The 26,580-nt window shown below is 42.4% G+C and overlaps 1 protein-coding gene across 4 annotated transcripts in view; it reads right to left on the reverse strand.

Annotated features, from left to right (window-relative positions):
• The window catches only part of CA8 (carbonic anhydrase 8), a 132,450-nt gene that overhangs the window by 23,337 nt on the left and 82,533 nt on the right, over window positions 1–26,580 (reverse strand). For 3 of the 4 annotated variants that reach the window (XM_082433090.1, XM_082433089.1, XM_082433088.1), the window contains 4 exons: window positions 14,067–14,162; window positions 8,338–8,400; window positions 6,295–6,343; window positions 4,540–4,652 (listed from right to left, as the gene is read on the reverse strand). In XM_082433090.1, the coding sequence (XP_082289216.1) occupies window positions 4,540–4,652; window positions 6,295–6,343; window positions 8,338–8,400; window positions 14,067–14,162 (321 nt within the window). The remainder of the gene's footprint in view (window positions 1–4,539; window positions 4,653–6,294; window positions 6,344–8,337; window positions 8,401–14,066; window positions 14,163–26,580) is intronic. The other variant, XM_082433091.1, reaches the window with a different exon arrangement.

The following is a 26,580-nucleotide window of genomic DNA, read 5'->3' on the forward strand; positions in this document are numbered from 1 at the left end:
CTCTGTGCTTTCACTGCCATGGCCTGGGTTCAATCCCTGGTCAGGGAACTAAGCCTCACAGTGCAGCCAAAAAAAACCAAACAAAAACAAAAACAAAAAACAATCCAGGACTTCCCTGGTGGCGCAGTGGTTAAGAATCTGCCTGCCAATGCAAGGGACACAGGTTTGAGCCCTGGCCCGGGAAGATCCCACATGCCGCGGAGCAACTAAACCCGTGTGCCACAACTACTGAGCCTGCACTCTAGAGCCCGCAAGCCACAACTACTGAAGCCCGCAAGCCACAACTACTGAAGCCCGCATGCCACAACTACTGAAGCCTGCACGCCTAGAGCCCATGCTCCGCAACAAGAGAAGCCACCACAATGAGAAGTCCGCACATCGCAACGAAAAGTAGTCCCCGCTCGCCACAACTAGAGAAAGCCCACATGCAGCAACAAAGACCCAACAGAGCCAAAAAATAAATTAATTTTTTAAAAAAAACAAAAAACAATCCAGCTGAAAAAAAAATTTTTTTTTTTTACTTCAGCTTCCTAATGCTTAGACCACTGTTCATCTTACAGTAATTTAATGGTTACAGATCACTTTTTTAAATGTTTTAAATTACACTCATCCAAATCCATCCAATTGTGTGGGTTTTTTTCCCCTAGCATAGGGTGTGCTAACCAGGAATAACATGAAAAAGTCAACCAATCAGGAGCTTCCCGTCCCAGAGGCTAGAATTCTTAGTGCCCAGGAAGATGCAAATGGTCCACGACAGGCTTAGCTGTGAACACCACACTTCAGCCGCTGGCTCCTTCTCCTCCCCACACCCCTCCAGCGGCTGTGCATTTCCTAGGAAAGCATTATGATCTAGAGCTTTTTCCTTAATTACGCTGCAAGCGCAGACACTATTATCCTGTGACAGATGACGCATTTCAAGATACAATTGTTTCTACAATAATATCCAGCTGCTTAATTACACGTTACGCCTATAAGAGGACACATTTTTTTCAACACAAAGTTTTCTATTTCTCAATATAATCAACTTAGTAGCCACTCCACCTGCTGTTTGCTATTCCTTTTGTTATGTTCTATATCAATCCTCTCTCTTTCTGCCTCCGTCTCTATATTTCTCTGCTCCTCTTTAAGTACAACAGGATGAGGCTTCTCAATTTTTCTTGGTTTTGATTCTAGAATCACATCCTCTCTCTTGGGTTCCTCTTGTTTTTACTGCCCTCTCTGGACCTTCTCTATTTTGGGCTCTGCTTTCTATGAAATTGTATGAGCAGCAACAGTGGAACATTCAAGTCAAGGACAGACTGATTTATATTCTCCTAAAATTATAATTTTTTCCTAAATCACTCTAAATTCCATTTTAATATACACGCGAGTGTGTGTGTGTGTGTGTGTGTGTGTCCATTTCAACATTCCTGCCTTCTGAACAGATGCTATAATGGAGCTCTGTGCTAAAAGAACCCACATCTTTTTCCTTGAAAAGCCACAGCTAACTGGAAAGTCATCTATTTCCAAGAGCAGTTGGGATTATTCCTTCCAATGTACATTCCTTTAGCTCTGGCTCCCTTTGAGGAAGATACAGCTTATTTCCCAATAATTGAGGAGTGTCACTTAGTGAGTTAGGGCTAGACTTTGCCACTGGCCTTACTCAAAGGGACAATACAAAGCAAGGCTCCCTTTGAAGACGGCGAGACTGAAAGGCATGATGATTTGTCTCTGGATTTTTGCAGAGCATACTGGTCGACGTGGAAGTAAAACATCCTCGTTCACATTTACAGACTGTCAGTTAACATTCCCCATACCGTGCTAGCAAGGGAATCCTTAATGGAATTCTAAGTGGAACTGAGAATTTTCTTTTCTGTGGCTCAGCAAGGTTAATTCGAACTGACTTGCAATAAATAGACATTTATTGTGGTTATAGAGAAAAATTTTATTTTTCACTAAAAGATTTGACCTATTTTTAGAAAATTACCTTTAAACTGCTGAACAAATGTGACTGTAGACCCTGAGCTGCTTCTACTACCTCTGCCAGTCTCCTCTCCTTGTGACTAACGCCAGTTAAAACTTTTACCCTTGGTCCCCTTCTCCTTTCAGCTCAACACTCCATGGAAACATCTCACTTCAGTTAACAATTCAGTTAATTGGCACTGATGGTCCTTGTCCATGAATCTTGTTTGCAATGATGGCAACTCTGAAAAGAAATGAAGGCTTTCTCCATGGTAGAGCCTCAAGGCAAACTGGTTGGATGGGCTGGGGTGTTGACCTGGCAGCGAGTGCAGCATAATGGAAGGGATGGTGGAGGAATAATACTGGAGAAGAGAAGCCAAAGCTGAGCAACAGAGAAGCGTCAATACCAGGATCCACCAGTGAACACTCAAGACCAAGACACAGGAGTCAAGGGTGAGAACCCAGCGGTGGCATCTGGGCATGTGTTTATACGGCGTGGCATCTGGGCACGTGTTCATACGGCGTGGCATCTAGGCACGTGTTCATACGGCGCAGTTATTTTCTACCTGGGTGGGCAGCATACATCCTACTTAAATTCTCTGTAGCATTTGTCACTATTAACCTTTCTTCTCCGCATCTTGGAGATACTCTCTCCTGTCCTGGACTCACTCCCTCCTGGCTGTTCCCAAGGCCCTTGGGCAAGTCCCTAGTTCCCTGTGTGGTGCCATCTCCTCTCCCTACACTGGGGTTTTGCACTCAGCTGGGCTATCTTGCCTCTTCCTCAACTTGAGCTAATCTGATCATCAAATCCATTTCTTCTTCTTGGACGTAAAGCCAGAATTCACTTCTCAGCCTCCCCTGCAATCAGGTATGGCCATGTGATTGAGTTCCAGCCAACAGAATGTAAGCATAAATGGTGTTCGCCATTTCTAGGTCTGGCCCTTTAAAAGCAATCCCCCTTTGAGAGCCTCCACGCTCTTGCCCTTCCTGCTGGCTACATGACCACACCTAAGGACCTGGAAGTGAGGTATTTAAGATGGCAGAGTGTCTTTCAACCTGGTTCCCTGAATGCACAAAGAAAAGCCTTCACTGTGAATCAAAGACACATTTGTTGGATTTGTAAAATGTAAAAACACATTTCACATGTGTAAAAAATAAAATTCTTACTGTGATAAGTCACTGCAGTTTTGAGGTATATCTGTTACAGGAGTTACCACCTTTGCTATTAAATTCCAAATCTATATGTCATTAGTCCAAACCTCTACTCTTAACATTAGACTCAAACTTCTAATTTCTTCCCTCTCCTTTACTAGACTAACTCCTAATATTTTTCAGGAGTTATTCCCTGGACCTCCCAGTCCGGGTTGGGTTTCTGTCCTATGTGTTTCCAGAGCACCTTACTTATGACACAACATAGTTGTCTAATAATCATCTGCCTCCACAACTCCATGGTGAACTTTTTAAGAGTAAACACTGTGTCTTAATCTCTGCATCCTCTGTGCCTGGTTGGCAATCAGGAACAGTTTCTTGTAAGAAAAAACAGATGAATGAATAAATAAAGGAATTGGGATTTGTCATATTAAAAATACAAAGGCCCAAAGGTGGTGTGATCAAAGTTTCTAAAATAATGAAACAATGAAGATGTTGAATGGGGCACTTTTAAAATTAATCCTTAGAAAAAAGAGAAATAAGAAATTGTTAAAGGTTGAAAGAAGGATTTTAAAGACTTAAGGACAAACAAAAGAAGGCTTTCCTGAGTAGTGAGTAAACTTGAACTTCTTATAAAATGATAGGGGAATTAATAAAAGTTCGTAAGAAGTTTCTAAAGGAAACTTGGTTTATTGAGAGGATTGCCCAAGTCTTTTGAGACTGATCATGAAGAACAAGTATAGCCTTCCAGAACACATCCTTAGACAGACCTCTGGGGGACAGGAGACATTTAAAGCTTTTTTTGTAATAGTATCAAAACCATTGTTTAAACACCTTGTAGTGATGTTGCCTCCTGCTCCGCCAGCTAACATCTTAGTGACAGCTCACCTTGGAGACACACACACTGTGCATTAGCATTTAGAGCACCTATGCTGTACCCAAGGTGGGTGGTAGGTGAACAAAAGTGGGGCTAGAGAACAATCCAGAACTTTCCGGGGCGTTCCTTTTAGCGCCCTCACCCTCTGCATACAGGATTTTCCTGTGCAAGCCAACAAAGAGCTATTACAAAGACTGCATGTGACTTACAGAAATAACTGGCACTCTCACTTTACTTCCAAGAGTTTTTTTCTCTCCAATGCCTGGGAAAACCCACATGAAGGAATAACTATAATAATCAAAAGTTTGGCTATTTCACTGACTTCTATTTACTCTGTAAAAACTGACTTTTAAAGTACAGATCATAAATGAGAGCTGGGTTTTCTTCATCCTTGACCTTTCCATTGCTTTCACTGGTTCAAGACATTTAACTTTTATCTGAAAAGATGTGACTGATCTAACTGATCCAAAGGGAGCCAAAACGTAAAACAGACGTGCTTCCCTTTTATAGAGACAACATTTAACCTTTAACTCAGAACTTCATTCTGGAAGATTTGAAAGCACTGCACTCACCTGTAGCTGGGATATCGTTAGAGGGTATCGGAATAATATCCAGGTAACACCTTCACTGCAGGGCGGAATAGTGAGAGAGCCTTCGTAGACCCAGTAATCGCGCAGCAGAGGGTCTGTGCCATCACGTGGACGTGTCACGGAAAGGCAAGTTAATGAAAAATAATTTGGAAGATTCCAACGATAATTTTCAAAATTACAAACTGTCCAAATAACACTTCTTAGACTGATGTCATTTTTAAACTAGAGCCTCACGTTTGTGTTTTTAATCTAATCATCATGGAGAAAACAATCAATAAAAAACACGATGAATCCTCTTTCTATTATTTATAGCAGTTTCTCTCAATGGGTTACTATACATATTTAAATATGGCTATATAAACTGGATGTATATAAACTTGATATACTATATTATATATATACATACTTGATATATATACTATACACTATCTATATACTATATATCAAGTTTACTCACTTGAGGAGAAGTGTATCCTTTTTTTTTTTTTTTTTTACTTTATTGGATGATTTACCTGACTGATTATACCCAATATCTATTGAATGTTTACTACATGTGAAGCGCTCTTCTAAGCATTTTACATTAACTTATTTAACTCTTACAACAAACCAGTGAGATAGGTCCCATTATTACCCACACGTTTCAGATGGGGAAACTGAATCACAGAGGGTTATGTAATATGCCCATGGTCACTGGGCTAACAACTGCCAGAGCCAGGATGAGGACGAAAGCAGTCTGGCTTCAAAGTCTGTGTGTTTAAATTATCTTTTTAAAAATTCAGTTAAAATAAATTTTTGTAAAATACACACAAAAAAAAGGTCAATAATTTGTAACTATTGGGATTTAAAGGGAGAGACTGCTTAAGTTGTTCCCAGGTGTGATTATTTAGAGCTTTTGATTCTTTTAAGAATGTTAAATCATATATCTCATTTTTTTAAGTAAAAATGAGAGACAAGAAAACAGTCAGTGCATTTAACCATGCTGTTCTAGCTACCTCTATATTGCTTCTTCAATAGCAAAATATTGAAATCATATTATGATAGAATAAAAAAAATCATTCTTATAAAATCTTGTAGCCCTGCATTAGAAGAATTTGTGATTAAATATGATGGGTGAGTATTCAACATATGGAAAAAACTGGTTTGTAGCAATGCAATTAAATGTAGAAAGTAGAAGATACAATGCATTTGGTTTTGTTTGAAACACGAAAAAATTTCACATAATTTAGGCGGAGAAATGTGAAGACCAAAATTTTGTACAAAACAACCTTTATCTACAAATTATATTCTGAGTATTTTATATACAATTCTTACCTGTTCAGGCATACCTAAATATTTAGAAATAATAGCTAAATAATAATATCATTGCAAAGAGGTTATCTTTTAAAATTAGATATAAAGTTTATTTCACACCAGAGATTAATAAGAACTGCACCGACCAGTCTTACATGTATATCAAGGTTATGTTATTACAGTCATGTTTTACACAGAGGCAGCAATTTGTATGAATGAAAATCCAAAAAACACCTCTTCATGGATTAATGGAACTAGTGGTAAAGTGTGTATTATTTCAAAAGGTTTACTCCCAGGTTTAGAGCAATCTGAAACTGGTACCAACTACAGAGAATATAAATTGTAAAGAAACTTTATTAACTAATAAGATACAGTTGTGTATGTTCTGAGGAAAACAGTGCAGTCATATCCACAGTTAAAATTCATCTTATGCAGATGAATGCTTACCTGGTAATAAAGTGTTAGGATTAAAGCAGGGTATTGTTTTGGACTTCCCCTGAAACAGAAAACAATGTACCCCATGTTAACATAAAATTTCTAAATTTTAGAATAAGAACATTTATTAGCACTAAAAATCCAGGTTGAAGTCTTTTCTGAATGGCATTATCAGACCCCATAGATTTGTGTCAATCTGTCTTCTCATTGGAGCAACAGGGGTTGATTCCAACAAGATACTCCTGCTCTGAGTCTGTAGCTATTTTCTCTGCTGCTGCAGCTCAATTTTCCCTATAATTCCAGGTGTGAAACTTAAAATCGTCCAATGTCCATCTGCCCCATGTCAGCTACCTTTCCGGCTCCTGGTGCATCCAGACCAGAGACTTAGGCCTTGGCTCAGGGAATTCTTTAGAAATGACTTTCTTCCTGGTACTATGATCTCAATTCCTAACCTTCTTGGCAGGACGGGCTGCCTCCCAAATTCTCGTTTTGCCCCCTTTGGATTTGGTAGCTCAGCTCTAGGACCTATTCTGGATGCTCTCCTCCTCCAGAGAGGGAGAACTGACACTCAGATGAAAATATTAAATTTCAATACACGTTTATCAAAACTAGATTTAAATTTCAATAAACTATTTGTGCCATCACCAATTCACATTTCTGATCACTATTTTAAATAGTCCCATTTAAAATGCCAGTCCTTAGACAGACAGACCTGTCACGCCAGTTGGATGTCTCTTATGAGATTACTCCACTAATGCAGACATAACAGGGAAGGTTAGTGCATGAACTCTTGGTCTCTTCCTTACTTCTGGGGACTGCTGGACACATTAAAGAACCCAGTTTACTTACCTCCCACCATCCTCCTGTATTCCATAACGACTGACGTCACATTAGCTGAAGCAATAAAGGAAAATTTCTCAACCCATTTCTGTTCAACAAATGCCAATGAAAATGTGTCCTTGTCCCCTTTTCACCAGCTTCTGTGACCAGTCTGTGCTTTCCCCTGGCAGCGGGATTCACTCTGAGCCTGCGCTCAGGAGAGAGTCTTGCCTGGTTCCAGATGCCCTGGGCTTGAGCTAGTGAGTCCAGAGCTAGCGAGACTTTGTTTCCAGACAGATTTTAGGGTTGGCCTTGGGCCTTTGGACCCCTGTGCGGTATCTCCAGCACCCACATGGGATTGAACTTCTCCCCCACAAGGCCACTCAGATTCTACTGACTCAACGTGAGCATAAAAGGTACTGTTTATAAGAGAACTGGGCTTCCCGGCAATGCTAGGCCGAATCACTACAGGCTCAAATCAACCTAAGTCACCTTCTGTGGGATATATCATCTTATGGCTTATATGTACTTGTCTCTTTTTTTCTTTTTACTTAAATACTTTGAAGTGTGGTTGCCACAATTTTTATTTGTTTCATTTACGCTACCTTCCTATAACCAGCGGGCAGAAAGGGGTAACTCAGCTGGCCCGGGTTGCTCGAATCCTACACAATCCAAAAACAATTTTAAAGGCCTGTCTTCAAGACTGGCTCCTGGCTGGCTCCTGGGAGATAATCTCTGAGCCCTTGGAATATGCTGCCTGAGAAGAGTGGCTCTGTGTGCCTGAGGCCTTGGGTCAGGCTGCACCAGTTGGACCAGATAAGTATATCCCAACACCGTGATTTATGGTGAAAGCCCGGTTTGCTCAGGGTGGGGGAGGGCTAGAGTCAGAGTAGCTGAGGTCAGTCCCTCAGGCATTGCCGGCTGGCATGACTGACCCCCAATAAAATCCCTGGACACCAAGGCCCAGGAAAGCTTCCCTGGTTGGCAATGCTTCACACGTGTTGTGACATCACTGCTAGGAGAGTCAGGTGTGTCCCCATGTGACTCCACGGGGCGGGACTGTCTGGAAGCTTGTGGCTCGCTGCTCTGGGGCTGTAGCCTTCCGCTGGAAGAAACCACAACCAGGAGGGTAAGAACTTGGCTGTGAGTCCTTTTAGGGAATCTCCCAGCCTGAAGGTGGGCTTGGAAGCCTCTGACACAGCCGGTACTTTTATTTTCTTTTAAAGAATGACTTACCTTATACTGAATATCCTGGAGGATTTCAGTTACAGTCTTCAGGCCTACGTGTTCTTTTCCGATCTGCAATGTGTAAAGCATAAACCATAACCATAAAGCTTTTAAATATGTAGCTTCTACTTAAAATAACCAACAGGAGTGAAGTTCAAGTTCACCTGAATGTCCTTCCTGGGGAACAAATGACCTTTTTAATAATAGCCAGGTCAACATCTACTGAAGGCAATTAAAGGTGTAACAGAAGCCAGTACAAGAAAGTATTAGATATGTTCCTAGACATTTCCAAGAATCCATTCTAAATTCACCTTGCTAGGTACAGGTTTACCCACTGTGCTCTATATATATATATAAAAAGTCATAATACTGCGATATAGAAATTTCAAGGATATTTCTGAATTAAAATTATTCATCGCATGCCCAAAGCCTTCCATTTTCACCTTGGGCATTTCTAGATCATTACTATAAAGATTTTATCCGTGTTGAAAAAATTTTATTAAATCAGAAAAATGAGTACATGATTTCATACGTACTCATTGTCCTGTCACCGAAATCAGGACAACATTTCTTGATTACCACAGGACATAGTTCTATAATCCCCTTTTTATTCTTAAATAAATATGAATATGCTGTTCGTAGCTTTCTCTGTTTTTTTTCCGGGCCCCGTTGAGTGGCTTACGCAGTCTTAGTTCCCTGACCAGGGACTGAACTCAGGCCATGTCAGTGAAAGCTCTGAGTCCTAACCATTGGACCACCATGGAATTCCCAGTAGCTTTCTCTTTTAAAGCATTATGTAGCATTACATTTTTTCAGCGTATAAAATGTTCCAAAGAATTTGAGACTTTAAAAAGAATATGATGTCAAATATTCTTGACTCTAACTTTAAAAATTGTAAGTGCAATCTGATTTCCATTTTCCAGCCAAGTTTCAACAGTCCATGATAATGGAGGGCAGTCACAGCAGAGACAATTTACAACCTCAGACAAACAATCCTTGTTACGGTTCGCTTTTCCTCTTCCACATAAATTCTGGAGAATGACCTACAAGGAGCTAGAAGAGCTGTCACCATGTTCATATTCCCTGTTTCTCTCCACGTGATCCAACTGGGAAACAGGCTAGGTGAAAGGGCATCAGAGGAAAGAGGTGAGACAAGAAACTTACATAACCTAAGATCGGCCAATCAGTTCAAAATAATTGAGACATCATTTTCCAAGTGTTTGCAATTCCTGAGATAGGCACTAAAAACAGAAAATGAATTCTCTTAAGTTAAAAAAATGTATATATATATATATTATATGTGCATATGTGTATAAATATATATATACATACACACACACACACACACACACACACACACATATATATATATATACCTCAGGGAAATTTACTCCTGGGTGCAAAAGCCTGGACCTGTAGGCAGACACCTTCACCCCATCTTCAGGGGAAACAGACCCCTCTGTTGTACTGGTTTAACCACAATGTAGCATTTGGATGATTACACCCACAGGTCGGCTCTATCTTTACTTCATGCATCTCTTGTCAGAGCTTAACTCTTTGAAGAGTCCACATCTGAACGCTGTAAGGCCACACAATGCAGTGGGGTCCAGGAGCAAGGTCACTTGCATTGGATGCTGGGTTCTGACCCTGACTCTCTTTTTAGTCTTGAGCAAGTTTACCTAACCTCTGTGTCCTTCAGCTTCCTCCTCTATACAGTGGGGCGGACAAAAGTGATGGGGTTGAAGATAAGACTCAATCAAACAAAAACCTTAGAACAGGGACTTCCCTGGTGGTCCAGTGGCTAAGGCTCTGCGCTCCCAATGCAGGGGAACCGGGTTCAATCCCTGGTCAGGGAACTAGATCCCACGTGCTGCAACCAAGAGTCCATATGCCGCAACTAAAATTCCCGCATGCCACAACTAAGACCCAACGTAGTCAAATCGATCAATCAATCAATAAATACTAAAAAACACAAACCTCAGAACAGGGCACGGTGCACTGTAGTTCAGTGACTATCACCCAGACTACTTTTAATCAGAATGCTGCGCAGCATCGAATACAGTTCTTACATAAAGCAGCACTTAATAACTCTTACTGGCTCCTTCTGTCTATAAAGGATCTTTACCTGATGGGCAAAACTTTGTATTTTGCAACCAGCTTCAGCTGTTGCTCGATCTCTCTCCTTCTTTGTCAGAGTTCTGTCTGAAGAGGTGACAGCGACCAAAAAGAAAATAGAGGCGGATCCTCTGCACACCTCAGCCCCTACAGCAGTCCCGGTGACAACGCAACATGCGACCAAGAGTCTGCCAGGAACCCAGTCACTTCTGACCCTCCCCTTGGCCATCTTTCACCGCCTCCCCAAATGCCAGCCCTCTGGTGAGTTTCCTCTCGGACCGCCTCAGACCTGCGCTTTTCCACTTCTAACGCTGATCCCCCCTCATTTTCCACCGCAGCCTCTGAAACTGGATGACTCCACAGCTTTGACAAGTTCTCCCGCCACCTCCTCCAGGGGGTCTCTGTGAACCCCTCGGGTCTGCTCAAGGCCACCACCCTCCCACGCCTTTGGAGTGGACACTGCATAGTCTCCCTCAAGACAGGAGTGAGAGCCGTGGCCAGCTTCCAGCTGTTACTTTCAGATGGGTCTTCTACCCCACAAGCCCAAAGCCATCCTCCTCCTCTGAGTGGACTGCCCTCCTCCGATGCTATCCTGCTCTACTTGTCACTTCCTGACCCTCCGGTCACTCCCAGAGGTCATCCCCTCCTGCCGTCACTCCGGACGACTTCAACATCTCTGTGCGTGACCTGTGCCCTCCCTGGCCTGTCTCGTTACCCCTCAGTCCATGCCCATCAGCTCCCTCCCACCTCAGCAAACCAATCCTGAGAACACACCCTGGATTTGTCTTCACTCTGAAAACCGCAACTCCAAACAAAGACCATTGCCTCTGACCATAAGTGCCCATCCGTCCAGCTCTCTCTTCTTTTCTCTCTCTTCCTATTCACTGATTACAAGGCGTCACGCCCCTCAGGTCCCTCTTGGCTTCATCTCTTTCCCTTCCTGCCTGTGCTGAATGACACCTCTTCAACCATTCTCCACTCTCTAATCCCTTTGTCCTCCTAAACCTTATGCTCTGTAATGGATCAATACAACAATTAATTTGTTAGAGGGACTTGCCTGGCAGTCCAGTGGTTAAGACTCTGTGCTTCCATTGCAGGGGGAATGGGTTTGATCCCTGCTCGGGGAACTAAGATCCCACATGCCGCGGGGCACGGCCAAAAAAAAAAGAAAATTGCTGGAATTCTCTGCTCCTCTCCCTGGATGGAGAACAGCCCACGATCCGTTGTCCTGTACCATCTGTGATGTCCAATCTCAAGTGGGTCTCCCACAAGGACTGTCAAGTCTATTGTCATTCCCCTCCTGCGCTATCTCAAAACCCAATCCCACACCCATATTCCCTTTGCTCTATAAATAATTTTGCTTTGCATGTCTCAGAGATAATACAGGTCATCAGGCATAAACTCCCCTAAATTCCTGGCTTTCTTCACCTAAAAACGCGTGCCGTTTGTGCCCACCCTTTCCTCCTGGCCCTCTATTTCGGAGAAGGGGTGGGGCCCGTCCTGTCCGGGGTCAGTCCATCCACCTAAGCTCTCATCCCATGCCTTTCCACCTCCGCTGAGGCTTTTCTACATCAATTATCCCCTTTCTTGCCGGTATGTCTAAACAACATCCGCGCTAGCCCTTTTTGCTCAGAATAAAAACGCAGGCCCATCTCGGATCTCAATATGAAACAATCTGAACCTTGCTGTATACATCACCACTAGTTCTCACCCCATCTGTCTTTGAGTCAAGCTTCCTGAGAGGGAAGTTTATCCTCACGGCCTGGACTTCCTCCCCTCCGCTTCTCCCAGCCTCTGACCTAAGTGCAAGACCCCCGCACGCGGTCCTTTCCTCTCTGCCTCGGCTGACACTCCGGATCAGCCCTTCTTTCCTCCGTGAATGTTTGCGCTATAGTTTCTGTGACTCTGTTCTCTCCCGAGAAAGGCATTTTCACATAGATAATCTGGATTTTCCCTCCTATGGAAAGTTAGAGCCAGAGTACAAGCTCCCAAGCTTTGCCTGCCTCCAGTAATGGGCTGGTTCCAGGGAACGGCGATGTTCGGTCCCAAGAGACTCGGCTTCCAATCTAGTGCACTATTACTGCATGTCAGCTGTTCTACACTGAGAAGCAGTAAGTGAAAACATCAAGTTATCACACTGAATTCCATTCACAAGTATGTATTGAGTACCACCTCCAAAGATGAAACTGACATGTTCCCTCCCCTCCTACAGATGACTATTCGGTTATTTGTGTTCTTATTTTTATATTATTCTTATTTTTTTTTAATAATGAGACATTGCCTTCTACTTCTACTGCCTCATGTTGTCGAATCTGGATGCTCTGTTAACTTTCTCAGGTTACAAAAGATGGACTTTAACAGTTATTATTTTCAATATACTAAAGATTATCAGAATATATTTGTAGTATAATTTAAAACATTTTTCATCAACATTTTGTGATTCCATTCTCCTTATACAATGCAGATATAAAATAGAAGGAATATAGGGCCCTGCCTGTGAAAAAGGCATGAAATAAATAGTGAGAAGAAGATTTATTTTAAAATGTAAGGATTTGTTTTAAACTCCATGACATGTGTTATACTTTAAAAACATGGATTTCAAAATACTAAAAGGCTAAATAAAACTGGAAGGCTACTTTCAAACATCAATAAAGAAATATCTTAGAGGTATTTATGACAGGAAATTGTTGGAATTAATACTATTGAAACATATGCCACCCCCAAAAAAAGAGGTTTCAAAAGGCCCCTTCCTCAGCTCTCTTTGGAAAATTAAGTTATTAAGGACCACTAGGTTATCCAAAGGCAGCCTGGAACCACACAGAGTGGACAATGGTTTCTGGTCCTGACTGGTGACATCAAATCCCTGGGTGACTATAAACAATGACTTGGTCTCTTTGGCCCTTGGTTTCTCTTCTATAAGAAGCGGAAGGGGGAAGCCTACAATTTCCAGGGTCTCCTTCACCTCTAAATCTTTTATTACATCAAGTAATTACATCAAGACAAAGTTTAAAAGATTCACCTTAGGAACTAAATTAAAATTTTACCTTTGAAAGCATATGGTCCGCTTCTGTACGTTTCACTAAATTTATATATTATTCTTTGCCCACCAAAGAGCTCAAATCTAAACTTTACATTGACTATAACCAGCAAGGTCTTTGCCGCTCTCATTTTATCAGTGTTTTCTACAAGGCACTTCAAATCATCTTAGAGTGAAAATTATTAATAACAAATAGCTAAAGGAATCTACTACATGATTATAGTATTGACTTCTCTTAGATTTTGCAGGAAGGTGAGGTCCAGAAATATTTTCTGAAATTCTTTTTCAATAATAAAATGAACTCTGCCTTTGGGAGACATTTTCTAACTCCTTTCTCCAAAGACCCTGAAGGCCACTCTGAAGAAAACTTCTAATAAGCCAATGAACCATTTTCTACCAGTGAATATGACTGCTCATCTTTGACCCAGAGAGATCAAGTTTTCTATTTTTAAAGTATCAATGCTCTCTGTGTAGGTGTTTAATGTCACCTCTAAGTAGTAAAAATGAGAGAGAAAAACCTTTTGCAAAATGAATTAGAAATAAGCATCTCTGAACAATGTAACAATCATAGCAGGAGACCATTTACCTGAACAAACAAGGCAATGATGGCGATTCCATGGGGCTTCCCCACAGCCTCATCAATGCTGCCAAACAAGGTGGAGTTCCAGTGGATCAGGTGGAGCTGGGTGAGCAACAATAGACAGGTAACCTCGTTACTAAACGTACTTCCGCTCAGGAAAACAAAGACCTATCAACTGCTCCTTGACCATATCTGTATGGTGTCGTATGCAACGAGAGTATCACAGACAGACACAAATAGATGACTGGTTGAATACTGGTTCTCTGTATGAATTCCTCCCTTCCCATTTCTGAACAGAAGCAGTGCTGAGTGCCACTCGAGTTCTGCTTTTGTCCTAATCAGGAGCACATCTAAGAAGACGCGCAGATTTCACACTGATTTAGCTGCCTTCCCTCAGACGCCATCCCCTCTGGCTCTCAATGAAACAGAACTCCGGTCTGGGCACAAACACCAGAGCTCATTCGAAGGATTACCACCTACATACTCAAGTACTGTGTCACCCAGTATTTCCATCAAGGATAATACAAAACCAGTCTCCAATTCTGTAAATTCTTTCCACTCTCTTAAGAATACGTAGACAGATAGCATCCTATAAAAAGCGCTGCGTCTTTATAAAGCATGGTAAAATAATGAATGCTGATGTAGAACTCTAAACGAAAGCCATTTCCTGTCCTGGAGATAAAATTTTATCTGTGAAGGAATGACGAACAATACTCCAGAGGATTCTCCCACTACGATCCCCATAAAGCTCTGTAGTCTTCAGGTTTATCTAGAATGTGCACTTGCTCCTACAGTGCTGATAAAACACTTGCAAGAAGCCAGATTCAATTCCCTGGTTAAAATCAAATGGCCGCTGAGGTTCTCAGTAGGACAGTAGCAAGGTAAACCTTCCGCCTAGAATACTATCTTCATCACTTTAGCTTTTAATCAAGTCACCATTACTTGCTGCCTGAAAACACTGACCCATTTAAAAATTAGTTTTAATCCAAAAAGACATACTAAAATTCAATCACCATGTCATTTTAGCATCCACGTTAAAATATTAAGGAAAATTATCATGAGGATTGCCATTCATTAACTTTGAAGTTTCTCCTGCTGAATTTGTCCAACTAGAATTCAAGATTATAAAGCTGACCACTAGGGGGAAGTAATGAGGTCCTCTGCCTATAATAGAAACGGTCACCCAGGACAGGTCAGGCTATGAAAAGCTCACATGAACTTGGATTGTCCAGTAAATGTAACTGTCAAGGCACTGCCTTTAAGGAAGCGATGTTCTATAACCTTTCAGTTAGTAATGAAAGACAAACCAATTTAATCTTTCCTTTTCTGGCTGCAACAATAGCTTCGGAGCCCCAGTGGTACAGATAAGTGTACAGTGGTACAGATAAGTGTACAGTGGTACAGATAAGAACTGATTGCCTTAATTAAATCAACAAAAAAAGCCCAAGGTTGAAATCTATTTTTATTCCACAAATTGCAAAGTTCAAATCAACATTTTTCTTACTTCTCATAGCAACAGTATGGAGCTTTTTTTTTTTTCTCTGAAACAAAACAAACCAAAAAAAGTATGTTTTGGTTTTTTTTGCGTTTTTTTTGGCCACTCCTCCATAATTCAGCAACATCATCACTCACACCTGTTCCTCAAAAACTACTTCACATGTTTTTGTGTTTAAAAAATTGAGGGTCTCCACTCCTTAAGTGTGTGCTGTACATGGCAATCTCGTTTCAAAGAGTACAGTATTGGGGAATTCCCTGGCAGTCCAGTGGTTAGGACTCGGTGCTTTCACTGCTGGGGCCCGGGTTCAATCCCTGGTCGGGGAACTAAGATCCACAAGCCTCGCAGCATGCCACCCACCCCCCGCCCAAAATAAAAAGAGTACAGTATGGAATACCTGATGGTGGAGAAATATGGCCAACACCACCTGGGCCAGGTGACCAAGGCCAACATCGGCAGTCATCAGACATGTTGATATAGGCACCCTGGACATGATGTGATGAAAATGACATTTTACCTGTGTGCTCTTCCTCCCAATAACCCATAACCCCAGTCTAACCAAGAGGGAAACCTCAGACAAATCTCAAGAGAGGGACATTCTACAAAATAGCTGACCAGTATTTCTCAAAACTGTTAAGGTCGTCAAAGAACAAAGAAAGCCTGAGACAATGTCACAGCCAAGAGGAGTCTAGGGAAACATGAGAACTAAATGCAAAGTGGTGTCATAGGTGAGATCTTGGAACAGAAAAAGGACATTAGGTGAAAATGAAGGAAACTGAATAAAATACTTAATGTATTGAGATTGGTCCACTAATTATAACCAATGTACCATACTAATGTAAGATGTTAATAACAGGGGAAACTGGGTGTAGGTCAGGTGGGAATTTTCTGTACTATTTTCATAATTTTCCTGTAAATCTAAAACTGTTCTTAAAATATACAGTCTATTCAAAAAAAAAGAAAGAAAGAAAGAAAAGAAAAGAAAAATTAAGGGACATCCTGGCACTTCCACTAACTCAAGCTAAAAAGGATAACAGAAGATCGCTATGACCCTTGTGTGACCAGTACAATAACACAGAATGAAAATAGCAAGAGAATCTCTACCACCTGTTGTCTGCTCTACCATCTGGGTCTTATAATCAGTTGAGACTCCATTAAAGAGCAAAAGAGATTCTTCCCTCACAGTGCACAAGGAACCCAAACTTCAGAAACAAAGCCTGGTATTTACTGAGAAATGCCCCTCTCCTGGAGGTGCTTTGTCTCATTAAGACCAAACAAAACATCATCAGAGATCCCCTTTCCAAGCCACTAGAGGATGGTTATTTCAAGTACCAGGCAAATTTCCAACACATTCTGGAAACCAGCTGTAACCGGTAGTAGTCACATAGATGAGCAGCCCACACCCATCACACACTCTACATTTTTGCCGCCTCTCGGCTTTAGCTCACTCTGTGTTCCCTGAGCCCTGCCTCACTCCACCCATATTAGATTGCTGCCATATAACAAAGTGCCACAGACTAGGTGGCTTAAACCACAGAAGTTTATTTTCTCAAAGTTCTGGAGGCGTGAAGTCCGAGATCAAGGTGTGGGCAGGGTTGGTTTCTCCCGGAGCCTCTCTTCTTAGCTTGCGGACGCCCACCATCTCCCTTGACCTCACATGGTCTTTCCTCTGTGCATGTCTGTGTCCAAATTTCCTCTTCTTATAAGGACACCAGTCATACTGGACAAGGGCCCGCCCTAGTGACCTCATTTTCACCTAATAACCTCTGTAAAGATCCTGTCCCCAAAGATAGTCACATTCTGCTGTATTAGGAGCTAAGACTTCAATATATGAATTGGTTGGTGGGGGGGAGGGGCAGGGGGGGAAAATTCAGCCCCTAACACTGTCTATCTCCCCCTTTCCTTTCTCCCCAGCTTAATGAAGTTTTTTCAGGTCTGAGAAGCCTGAATTACTATATATTATAATTATTATTATTATTATTTTGCCTTATATTAGTGTTGGTTCTGTTTCATAGAGCAAAGCCATAGAGACAGGAAAATCATCAGTGCCTGTGAAGAACTGAGTACCTTGGGGGTAACTAGAGGGCACATAAGACCAGCAGTGACAGGAGAGATGGGGCTGGAAAGTTAGAGGGGTTCGGATGGCACAGAGGTTTAAATTTTATCATAACTGTGCTTTGGGAAACACTAAAGCAATATATTATTGCAGTGAATATTATTATTACTTATGCTTCTTAGAATCAATCAAAATCCCCCTTCAAAGGTTCTTCCGACAGAATGGGGATGGATGGAAGTATTTGGCGTGGGAGGTGGGAAGGTAAGCTAGGTGGCTACCAAGAAAGTTCCAACAGAAGATTATGATATGGGTGTGTGATGATTAACTTTGTGTGTCAACGTGGCTAGGCTATGGTGTCCAGCTGTTTGGTCAAACATCAGTCTAGATGTTACTTTGAAGGTATTTTTTAGCTGTGATAACATTTAAATCAGTCGACTGAGCAAAGCAGATTACCCTCCATTATGTGGGTGGGCCTCGTCCAATCAGTTGAAGGAGAAGGAATTCTACCTCAGGAGTGAAAAAATCCTACCCGCATTTCCAGCCTCTGGCCTGTCCTGCATACTTCAGATTTGCCAGTTCCTTAAAATAAATCTTAACTCTCCTCTCTCTGTCTCAGAATATACATATACTGTTTCTCCTGAGAACTCTAATACAGGTTGCACAAACAAAAAGTGTGTGACGAGAAAAAAAGTGTGGAGATGAATGGAGGCTTAAATCTGAACAACATTAGAAGCAACAGGAATAAAGACAAAGGGCTCTAACAATTAATGTGACAGTGTTTGCAATTTATTCTTCTAAGACTAAACATGGCTCCTCTGGCAAAGAGTCGGGGACAAAACGATCTACTGATGCTCAAAAAGAACATGTTAGAACGTCTGCTTACATTTATTTTTATCCAATGTCCTTTCATTTCAATTTTCCTATGCTACACAAAATAGATTATATATTATATATATAATATACAGATCAATACATATATAATACATATTAGTGCATGAATTAATTTAGTAATAAATATGCACATATTGAGGACATGTGCTCTGAAATTTGTCTGGGGACAAATGGATTTGAACGGAAAGGCATTTGATACTAAGGATATGGTTTAGATAATGATGACGCAGCCCATGGAGTCCAAGGGAGGCTTAGCAGAGGTCCAAGCAGACAGCTATCTGCTGAGGGCACCTGGAAGACTCATTTCAAAGCCTAACAGTGCAGACACGCTCTGGGGCGGGGCAGGTCTGCGGCAGAGGGCAGAATGGCAAGGAGTAACACTGCACGTGTGCAACTCTAGTGCTAACTTCTTAGAGGCAGCAGCTCTCGTAAAAGACTTCTGAGCTGGGGGTCACCAGCCTCAGACGCTTGTTTCAGCTCCTTAGCTCTGGGAACTTCACAAGCCACCACCTCTTGGAGCACGTCTCCCTACACCGGAAGGAGAGCTACGCCTGAAAGCTCGGCTTCTTCACACCTTCTCTGTCCTCCCATTGGGCTCTCTGTACCCCCATATTCCTATCACATTTCCCCCTCCTTAGCTTTAGTTGTACGTAACCCACGAAGGCAGAGAAGCGGGGTGATGACTTGGAGGACGGAGAGCAGCTTTCCAGGTGGCAGTGCAGCCCCAGGTCATCAACACTGCTCGTTTCTAAGGAGGAGGAGGGTTAGATGCTGTGATGACTCCGTCCCCTGCCTAGGCTCAGAGGGGCCCCCTCTGCTCGGCCACCTCACGCCTCCGATGACACAGGCAGGACTTGGCCTCACGAAGGTCTCTGGAGCCTAGACCTTCTTTGCCTGTAAACACACAGGACAGCAGGTGGCAGAGGGGTTGTCTCCTGCAGTTTGAACCCAAACTCCTACCAAGCTTGCCAACAGCAGCAGCTGGACAACAGATGATTCTTCCTCAACGGAAACGAGGGGCAGTTCCCCACCCCCCTCAGGGACTCTTCCTCGAGAAGCAGAATGTTCTGTCTTTCTCCCAAACTGGGACATCAGAGCAGGAGGCCCTGGTTTTCTATCACAGTTAAAGCTGAGTCTTTCCTCACCTCTTACTCTTCTTCCTCCACCCCACCCACCAAGGCCTCCGTGCACGTGGCCTTGTGTGTTAACAATGTATGTATTACAAAGACATAAAAAAGCAAAGACCCATTATTACTCTGTCAGCATCATGACCCTCATTCCTTCCTATTAAAAAAAATCTGACCCTAGGATAACAACGGTAAAGCATCCTTTTACAGTTTTAGAGAAAATCTTTGCTCTTTTGCTAAAGGGCTCACAAATTCCAATTTCCTGCCATTGATTATGCTGCTACGCCATTAGTACCTGCGAAACGTTCATCTTCATGTACTTAACTCACAGCGATAGATAAATTTGTCCAAAGTTATGAAACTGTGACAAGCCATAGCCTTATAATCATTTATTTGTCACTGAGAAAAAGCAAGTTTGAAGAGCTCGTGGCAGCCTAACAGAAAGCTATCGTCAAGATAAATGAGGTTTATGATTAATATAAATAACACAACAGCGTTAGAGTACAAAAGAAGGAATCATGAGGAATGGAAAAAGCAGTAAAAACTGAAAAGGCAATTATGACTCACACGTTTCTCTCCCCAGCCCTGTACTCACACAGGTTCTGTGTCTTCTATCTTCAAATGCTTAATGGACATTTCCTTTCAAGTGGCTTCGAGCCACTTCAAGCTGAGTATTTCCAGAACTGACATCCATTCCCTTCAAAGGCACCCTCTCACTGTTTTCTTCATGGAGCCCCCAACCCCCGGGGACCCCCACCCCTTTATCTCCAACTCACCAAGGCTTTGCTGACCTCTAATCATTTGCATTTCAAAGCTCAACCAATCTCTCTCTAACACTGCTCTCACCATATTTTCTCTGTTCAAAATCTCTAACTTCCTTCATTGCCTACCCATACAGGGCTTAACTTTCTCCAACCCCATCCTTCCCCATCCTAACTATCCCCAAATACTCAAATCATGCGGGACTCCTGACTCCTCACAACACCCTCCCCGCTCCGTTTCTGTTCCACTCACTCGGAATGCTGTTCCCCCCGGTCTTGCCACTTACCCAAATTCTACCCACCCTCCGAGGCCTCGACAGGCATCTGATAGACAGATAGATTGGAGCCGGAGATAGAGATAACATGAACCAACAGATACGAAGGGAAAGGGATAATGGGTCTCCGTCCTAAATCACTAACCAAAAGTAGGATGAGTCCAGTTTTAGATGTTGAAAGTTACATCATTATAGTCAAACTGGGTCCCATCAGTAAGAGATGCAGAACCAGAACTGCCTGGAGAAGCAGGGGCTCGAGGTGCAGACTGCAGACATCCCTAGATACCCAGAGAGACGGCCTTATAAGGTCAGCTCACCCAGGGATCAAGTCACAGAAGAGACCAACGGAAGGGTAAGGACTGAGCTTTGGGTCAGGGTGAGATGAGGGAAAGGGGCTATCAAATACGCAGGAGGAAACCCAGAAAATTCCAAAGTCCCGTCAGGACCAACGAGAAAAGACTTTCCGGAAGAAAGTGTGGTTAGCAGGGTCAAGGCTCTACCACAACAAAGCGACAATAGCTACAAAAAAAAAAAGCAAAGAAAAGAAAAGAAAGAAAATGAGGACAGAAAGAGACTTTGGATTGATGTCTTTAAGATTGTTGAGAAGGCGGCTGCCATACAATGAAAGGAGCAGAGGCAGAGTGTAAAGACATCAGGATGAACAAGTGGGGCAGGGCCAGCCCAGCCGAGAAGGTGGGCAGTGAGCATCAGAAAACAAATCGAAAGGTAGCTGCAGGGAGGGCTAAGGGATTTGTGTTTTAAATAAGAAGAATCCGTTTGCCTGAGTTTAAGAAAAATTCACCTTTCACTTGTAGTATTGTTTTTTTTTTAATTGAAGTATAGTTGATTTACAATGTTAATTTCTACTGTACAGCAAAAATGATTCAGTTATACACATATATATACATTCTTTTTCATATTCTTTTCCACTATGGTTTATCACAAGATATTGAATACAGTTCCCTGTGCTCTACAGTAGGACCCTGTTGTTTATCCATCCCATATACCATAGTTTGCATCCGCTAATCCCAAACTCCCACTGCATCCCTCTCCACCTCCCCCGTGGCAACCACAAGTCTGTTCTCTCTGTGAGTCTGTTTCTGTTTCGTAAATAAGTTCATTTGTGTCATCTTTTAGATTCCACATGTGTCACCTTTAACTTGTAATATTCTTTTAATCTACTCTTTTAATGGGCAAAAGTAAAACCTGAAAGAATCACAGGCTGCTATATACGTTGAAAAATCAGAAGTATTCAATGCACCTATGACAACAGATGTAACTGAACCTGAAAACCATTTTTCTGAAAACTACAGTCATCAAGACCCTTCCTCTGAGCTAGGCCACAATTCAACACAGAGTCACAGAAGAAAAGGAGTCACCAAGAGCACGTCCTGGTTTTTGTGCCCTGACTTGACTTAACTGCTTTCCTCGGTCCCAAAGAGTCAACCGTGAGAGTTGTAGCAGATCTCCCAGTAGATTTTGAGTTTCAGGAGCCGAGTTTCTCACCCGTGCCCTATCACACCCAAAATATCCATTCTCAGCGCACTGGGAACGAGCTACAAAATTAGAAAAGGAAAAAGGAAGGTTCATGTCTCGACTACACTTATGATACTGAGGGTTGAAAGAAGGAAGATGTTAAGTATTGGAATTTTTAAAAAGACAAGAAGACTGGAAGTGAAATGTCTGAGTAACAAAATGGGAGCTTTGAAAAACTGAAAAACAGCAGAGGAAGCACCCCTCTCTCCAGATCCACCCCTAATTGTACAGAGCAGCCATCCGTCTGCAGATAAACTGAGATTTAGTGTATATTATTTTCAGGTGCTGTGGCACTTAAGATGCCATCGTCAATATATTATGCCGCTATTATTCACAAAAGGACATTCAAGGTGTAGACATAGAATAGTGACAAAGCGCTGTAAAGCATGGAATGGAAAATAAATTATTTGAAACTCTACCTCTAACTGTCGCCTACTTGTTAGCTTTGCCTAAACTTAATTATGTACTTTCTGATATCGGAAAAAGAGAAATAGGAGGCTGTGTTGGAGCATTTCAGGGCAACTTCATCTATTAATATATTAATATCAAAAGCTACTTATATGTTCTTAGGGTTCAGAATCCTCAATTTGAAAAGGCACTAGTAAATCAACTATACTTCAATTTTTTTTAAATTTTAAAAAAAGAAAAGGTACCAGTTTCATGTAATTTATGAAAACACTTTTTCCAAAGCAGAATGATTTCCTCTTTGAACGCTGATTTCCTTTTGTTTACTTCGATTTTGCTGCCTTCTTAGGAGCAGGGCATCGCAGTGTGGTTAGGGTTCTTTTCCCAAAAACAAAGCTGCCTTTAGGAAATTCACTATGGAAGGCTGGAAAAGGTTCATTGGAGCGAATTGAAGAAAAAATACATCATTTTGAAATATTTTATATTTAATGTAAGATCAGAAGCAATTAAAACAGATTCATTGACATTGGTTTCTTGGTTTGCCAAGAAATATCCTCTGTCTTACCTGTGGGTTATGGCTGCAATTAAGTTACTATAACTTAAATCCTCTATATTTCATGTGTCATTCTATAAAATAAAGAAGGTAAAGAGACTGTCAAAGGGTCTTGGTGTTACAGAATGTAAGTCATCTAGAGACTGCATCTGTTATTCGATCCCCCTCTGCCCCCAAATGAGAGCCACATTTGACAACAGAGCTCTAAAATAATCAAGGCATTCATCAAGACATTTACTGAGCACCGATAACATCTAGGGTTTTACTGTGCACTGCTTTCAACGTTGGAAATACAAAGACCTCCAATAGTTTTATAAAAGAATCCAGGGTGTGAATAAATAAAAACATGAAATTGATAGTTCAACAGAAGAAAAAGATGAGCACAAAGGGTCTGCGTGCCCTGTAAATGACAGAGGAAGCTCTGAGTATGTGTATTTATTTCACGAGCACTGGTACCACCTGCTCTGCCAGGCGCTGCTCCTTACAAACATCACCTCGCTCAGCCCTCACTATCATCTTTACGACGGTAGATGCCATGACTGCCGCCAACCCTGCATCTTTTTTTTTTATATAAATTTATTTTATTTTTATTTATTTTTGGCTGTGTTGGGTCTTTGTTGCTGCGCGGGCTTTCTCGAGTTGTGGCGAGCAGGGGCTACTCTTCGTTGCGGTGCACGGGCTTCTCATTGCGGTGGCTTCTCTTGTTGCGGAGCACGGGCTCTAGGTGCACGGGCTTCAGTAGTTGTGGCACATGGGCTCAGTAGTTGTGGCTCGCGGGCTTAGTTGCTCCACAGCATGTGGGATCTTCCCGGACCAGGGCTCGAACCTGTGTCCCCTGCATTGGCAGGTGGATTCTCAGCCACTGTGCCACCAGGGAAACCCCAGCCCCGCATCTTAATGAGAAGGGAACAGAGGCACAGAGGGGGAAGTAGCCTGCCCAGGGTTGCACAGCTGACAAGTGACAGAGCCAGACCTGGTCCCGGGCGGCTTGGCTCCACCGCCTCTAGGCCGGCTCTCTCCTCCAAAGAGGGAGGGCAGAAGAAGACTGATCAGGTTAGAACGCTCAGCGTGACTGTTCACGGAACACGTGGAGGAACGACAAACAACGTCCTCTGTAGAGACAAGAAAACCCAGGGAAGAGGAATGGAGAATGTACTACCCAAGAGATGGCCAGAATCCAGCCAGGCTGTGCCCAAGGCCAAGAGCACACCCAGTGTGAATGAATGCTCTTTTCTCACTACAAGCTCCTGGGAAAATTATCTGAGCCCCCCGGGGCCTCAGCTGTAAAAGAGAGATCAGACCACCTAACGTGTAAAGCCATTACAAGGACAAGGGATCTTATTTGGAAAGTTCCTGGTAAATAGCAAGTAAGTGCTGGCTGGAGCCAATTACAGTCAAGAGAAGCAGGAGGTGCCATGGAAAGGTGGGCAGGGTTGTATTTAAACAGCTAGATCTTTGAAAACGAAGGTGTGCTCATCTACCTTCTGTCTGGTTATTTTCTCGTTATGCTGCCTGAACTCGCTGTTTATTTTCTTTCTTTTTTTTTTTTTAATATCTTTATTGGAGTATAATTGCTTTACAATGGTGTGTTCATTGCTGCTGTATAACAAAGTGAATCAGCTACATGTATACATATATCCCCATATCCCCTCCCCCTTGCGTCTCCCTCCCACCCTCCCTATCCCACCCCTCTAGGTTTATTTTCCTAAGGTTTAACGGTAACTAATAATGTTTCCATTATAGAAAGCCAGATCACCAAAGTCAGTCAGTCGTTCAAAGGCCTCCAGGAAGTAGGTTGACAAATGGGGGAAAGGTGGGACAGAGCAGGGGGGAGGAGTTGTGAAACAGGGAAATCGGTGCCCTGCCCAACGGCGCTTAAACTCCCAAATTCAAAACACACAGTGCCAACGGGATCCAGCCGTAAATCCAGCCCCAAAGGCGACCAGTTTGCAGCCCCTCGGGAACATCGTTACTATTCCAACAGCAAGGTCTCCTGCCTGGAAGTGAAAATAAAACCATCGGAAAGGGAACTGTCTCTGCTTCCTGCCAGGACATCCTGCCATCCTCCCCTCCTGCCTCCCAACGCAATGCCTGAGTCAACACCTGCCTCTGCTCCGTTCTTCCCTGCCCCCACGAGGGGCCCTGCTCCATCAGCTCTTTGGCCAGACACCTCCCTCTCTAAATAGCTCCTTGTCGTCCTCATTTAAATATGTGCAGATTTTTCTCATCTTTTAAAAAAAAACACTTCCTTGACCTCAAATCCTTCCTACTACTTTCTCTTCATAGCAGACTTTTTCAAAAACTTCTCTGTGCTCCCCATTGACACTTCCTCCCTGCCCATTTCCTCCACGATCCACTGAAATCCATCTCTCATCCTATCACTTTAGTGAAACTGCTCTCCCCAAGTTCACCAGAACCTTCTTCTAACTCACACCTCTGGCTTGGGCTGACTTGACGGCTCTACAGCATCTGACACCCACCTGTTCTCGAACCGCCCCTTCCCATGCGTGCCTTGCACCACACTCTGTGGGTTTCCACCTCCTCAATAACAGTTTCATCTCGGGCTTCTCTACTGGTTTCCTTCCCATGACACCCCCCGAGGGGTGGTGCCATCGGGGCTCCATCCTCTCACCTCTTCTCATTAAGCATATTCTTGCTGGGTGACCCCATGTCTTCAATTGTCACCTAGATGCCCATGATTCCAAAGTCAACATCTTTAACCAAATCTCTGTCCCGAGTCTAGATCCCTCTACTAAACTGCCTACTGAAATATTTTATAGTTAGCATTTCAAAATTGAAGTCTCTCCACCATCCCTCAGACCTCTGTCTCCCTCTTTGTTCCTAGCTCTGTTAATGGACCCAAGCCAACCAAAAATCTCTTCTGTCCTCTTCTTCCCTTACAAACAACCAAGAACTATGTCCTGCAACTTCTACAACTAAGAAATATAGCCACGTGAATGTGATGAAAAACTTTTTAAATATTTCTTTCTTAGAGAACTTTGAGAGCTTGTTCTAATATCACTGCTCAAAGTGCTTAACCCTCGCTAGAGCATTAATTTAGAGGTGTGTTCAGAACAGAATCAGACCAAGGAGTTGAAAAGGCCTTAGTGAAAGCTATTGTTCACACTAAAAAATAAGAGCGACAACTAGGCAAAGAACATTCTATTAATTCTCAGAAATCTACAAAATTGAAGAAATTATAGGCAACTTTAACAGAAAAGAAATTCTGTAAGTGTATTTATAGAAATTCATATGTAAAGTGGATTCATACAAAGAGTTTTATAAAATCAAAAAAAAAAAAAGAAAAAGAAAAAAGAACTATGTGCTGACATTTTTTCTACCTCCTTACAGTCTCCCAAATCCATCCACTCGGCTTCCTCCCACGAGCAATTCCTTACTTTAGATATCCATGATGTATTGC

The sequence above is a fragment of the Balaenoptera physalus genome, assembly GCF_965194825.1.
Source record: "Balaenoptera physalus genome assembly, chromosome: 17".
In the NCBI taxonomy this organism is placed as follows: Eukaryota; Metazoa; Chordata; class Mammalia; order Artiodactyla; family Balaenopteridae; genus Balaenoptera; species Balaenoptera physalus.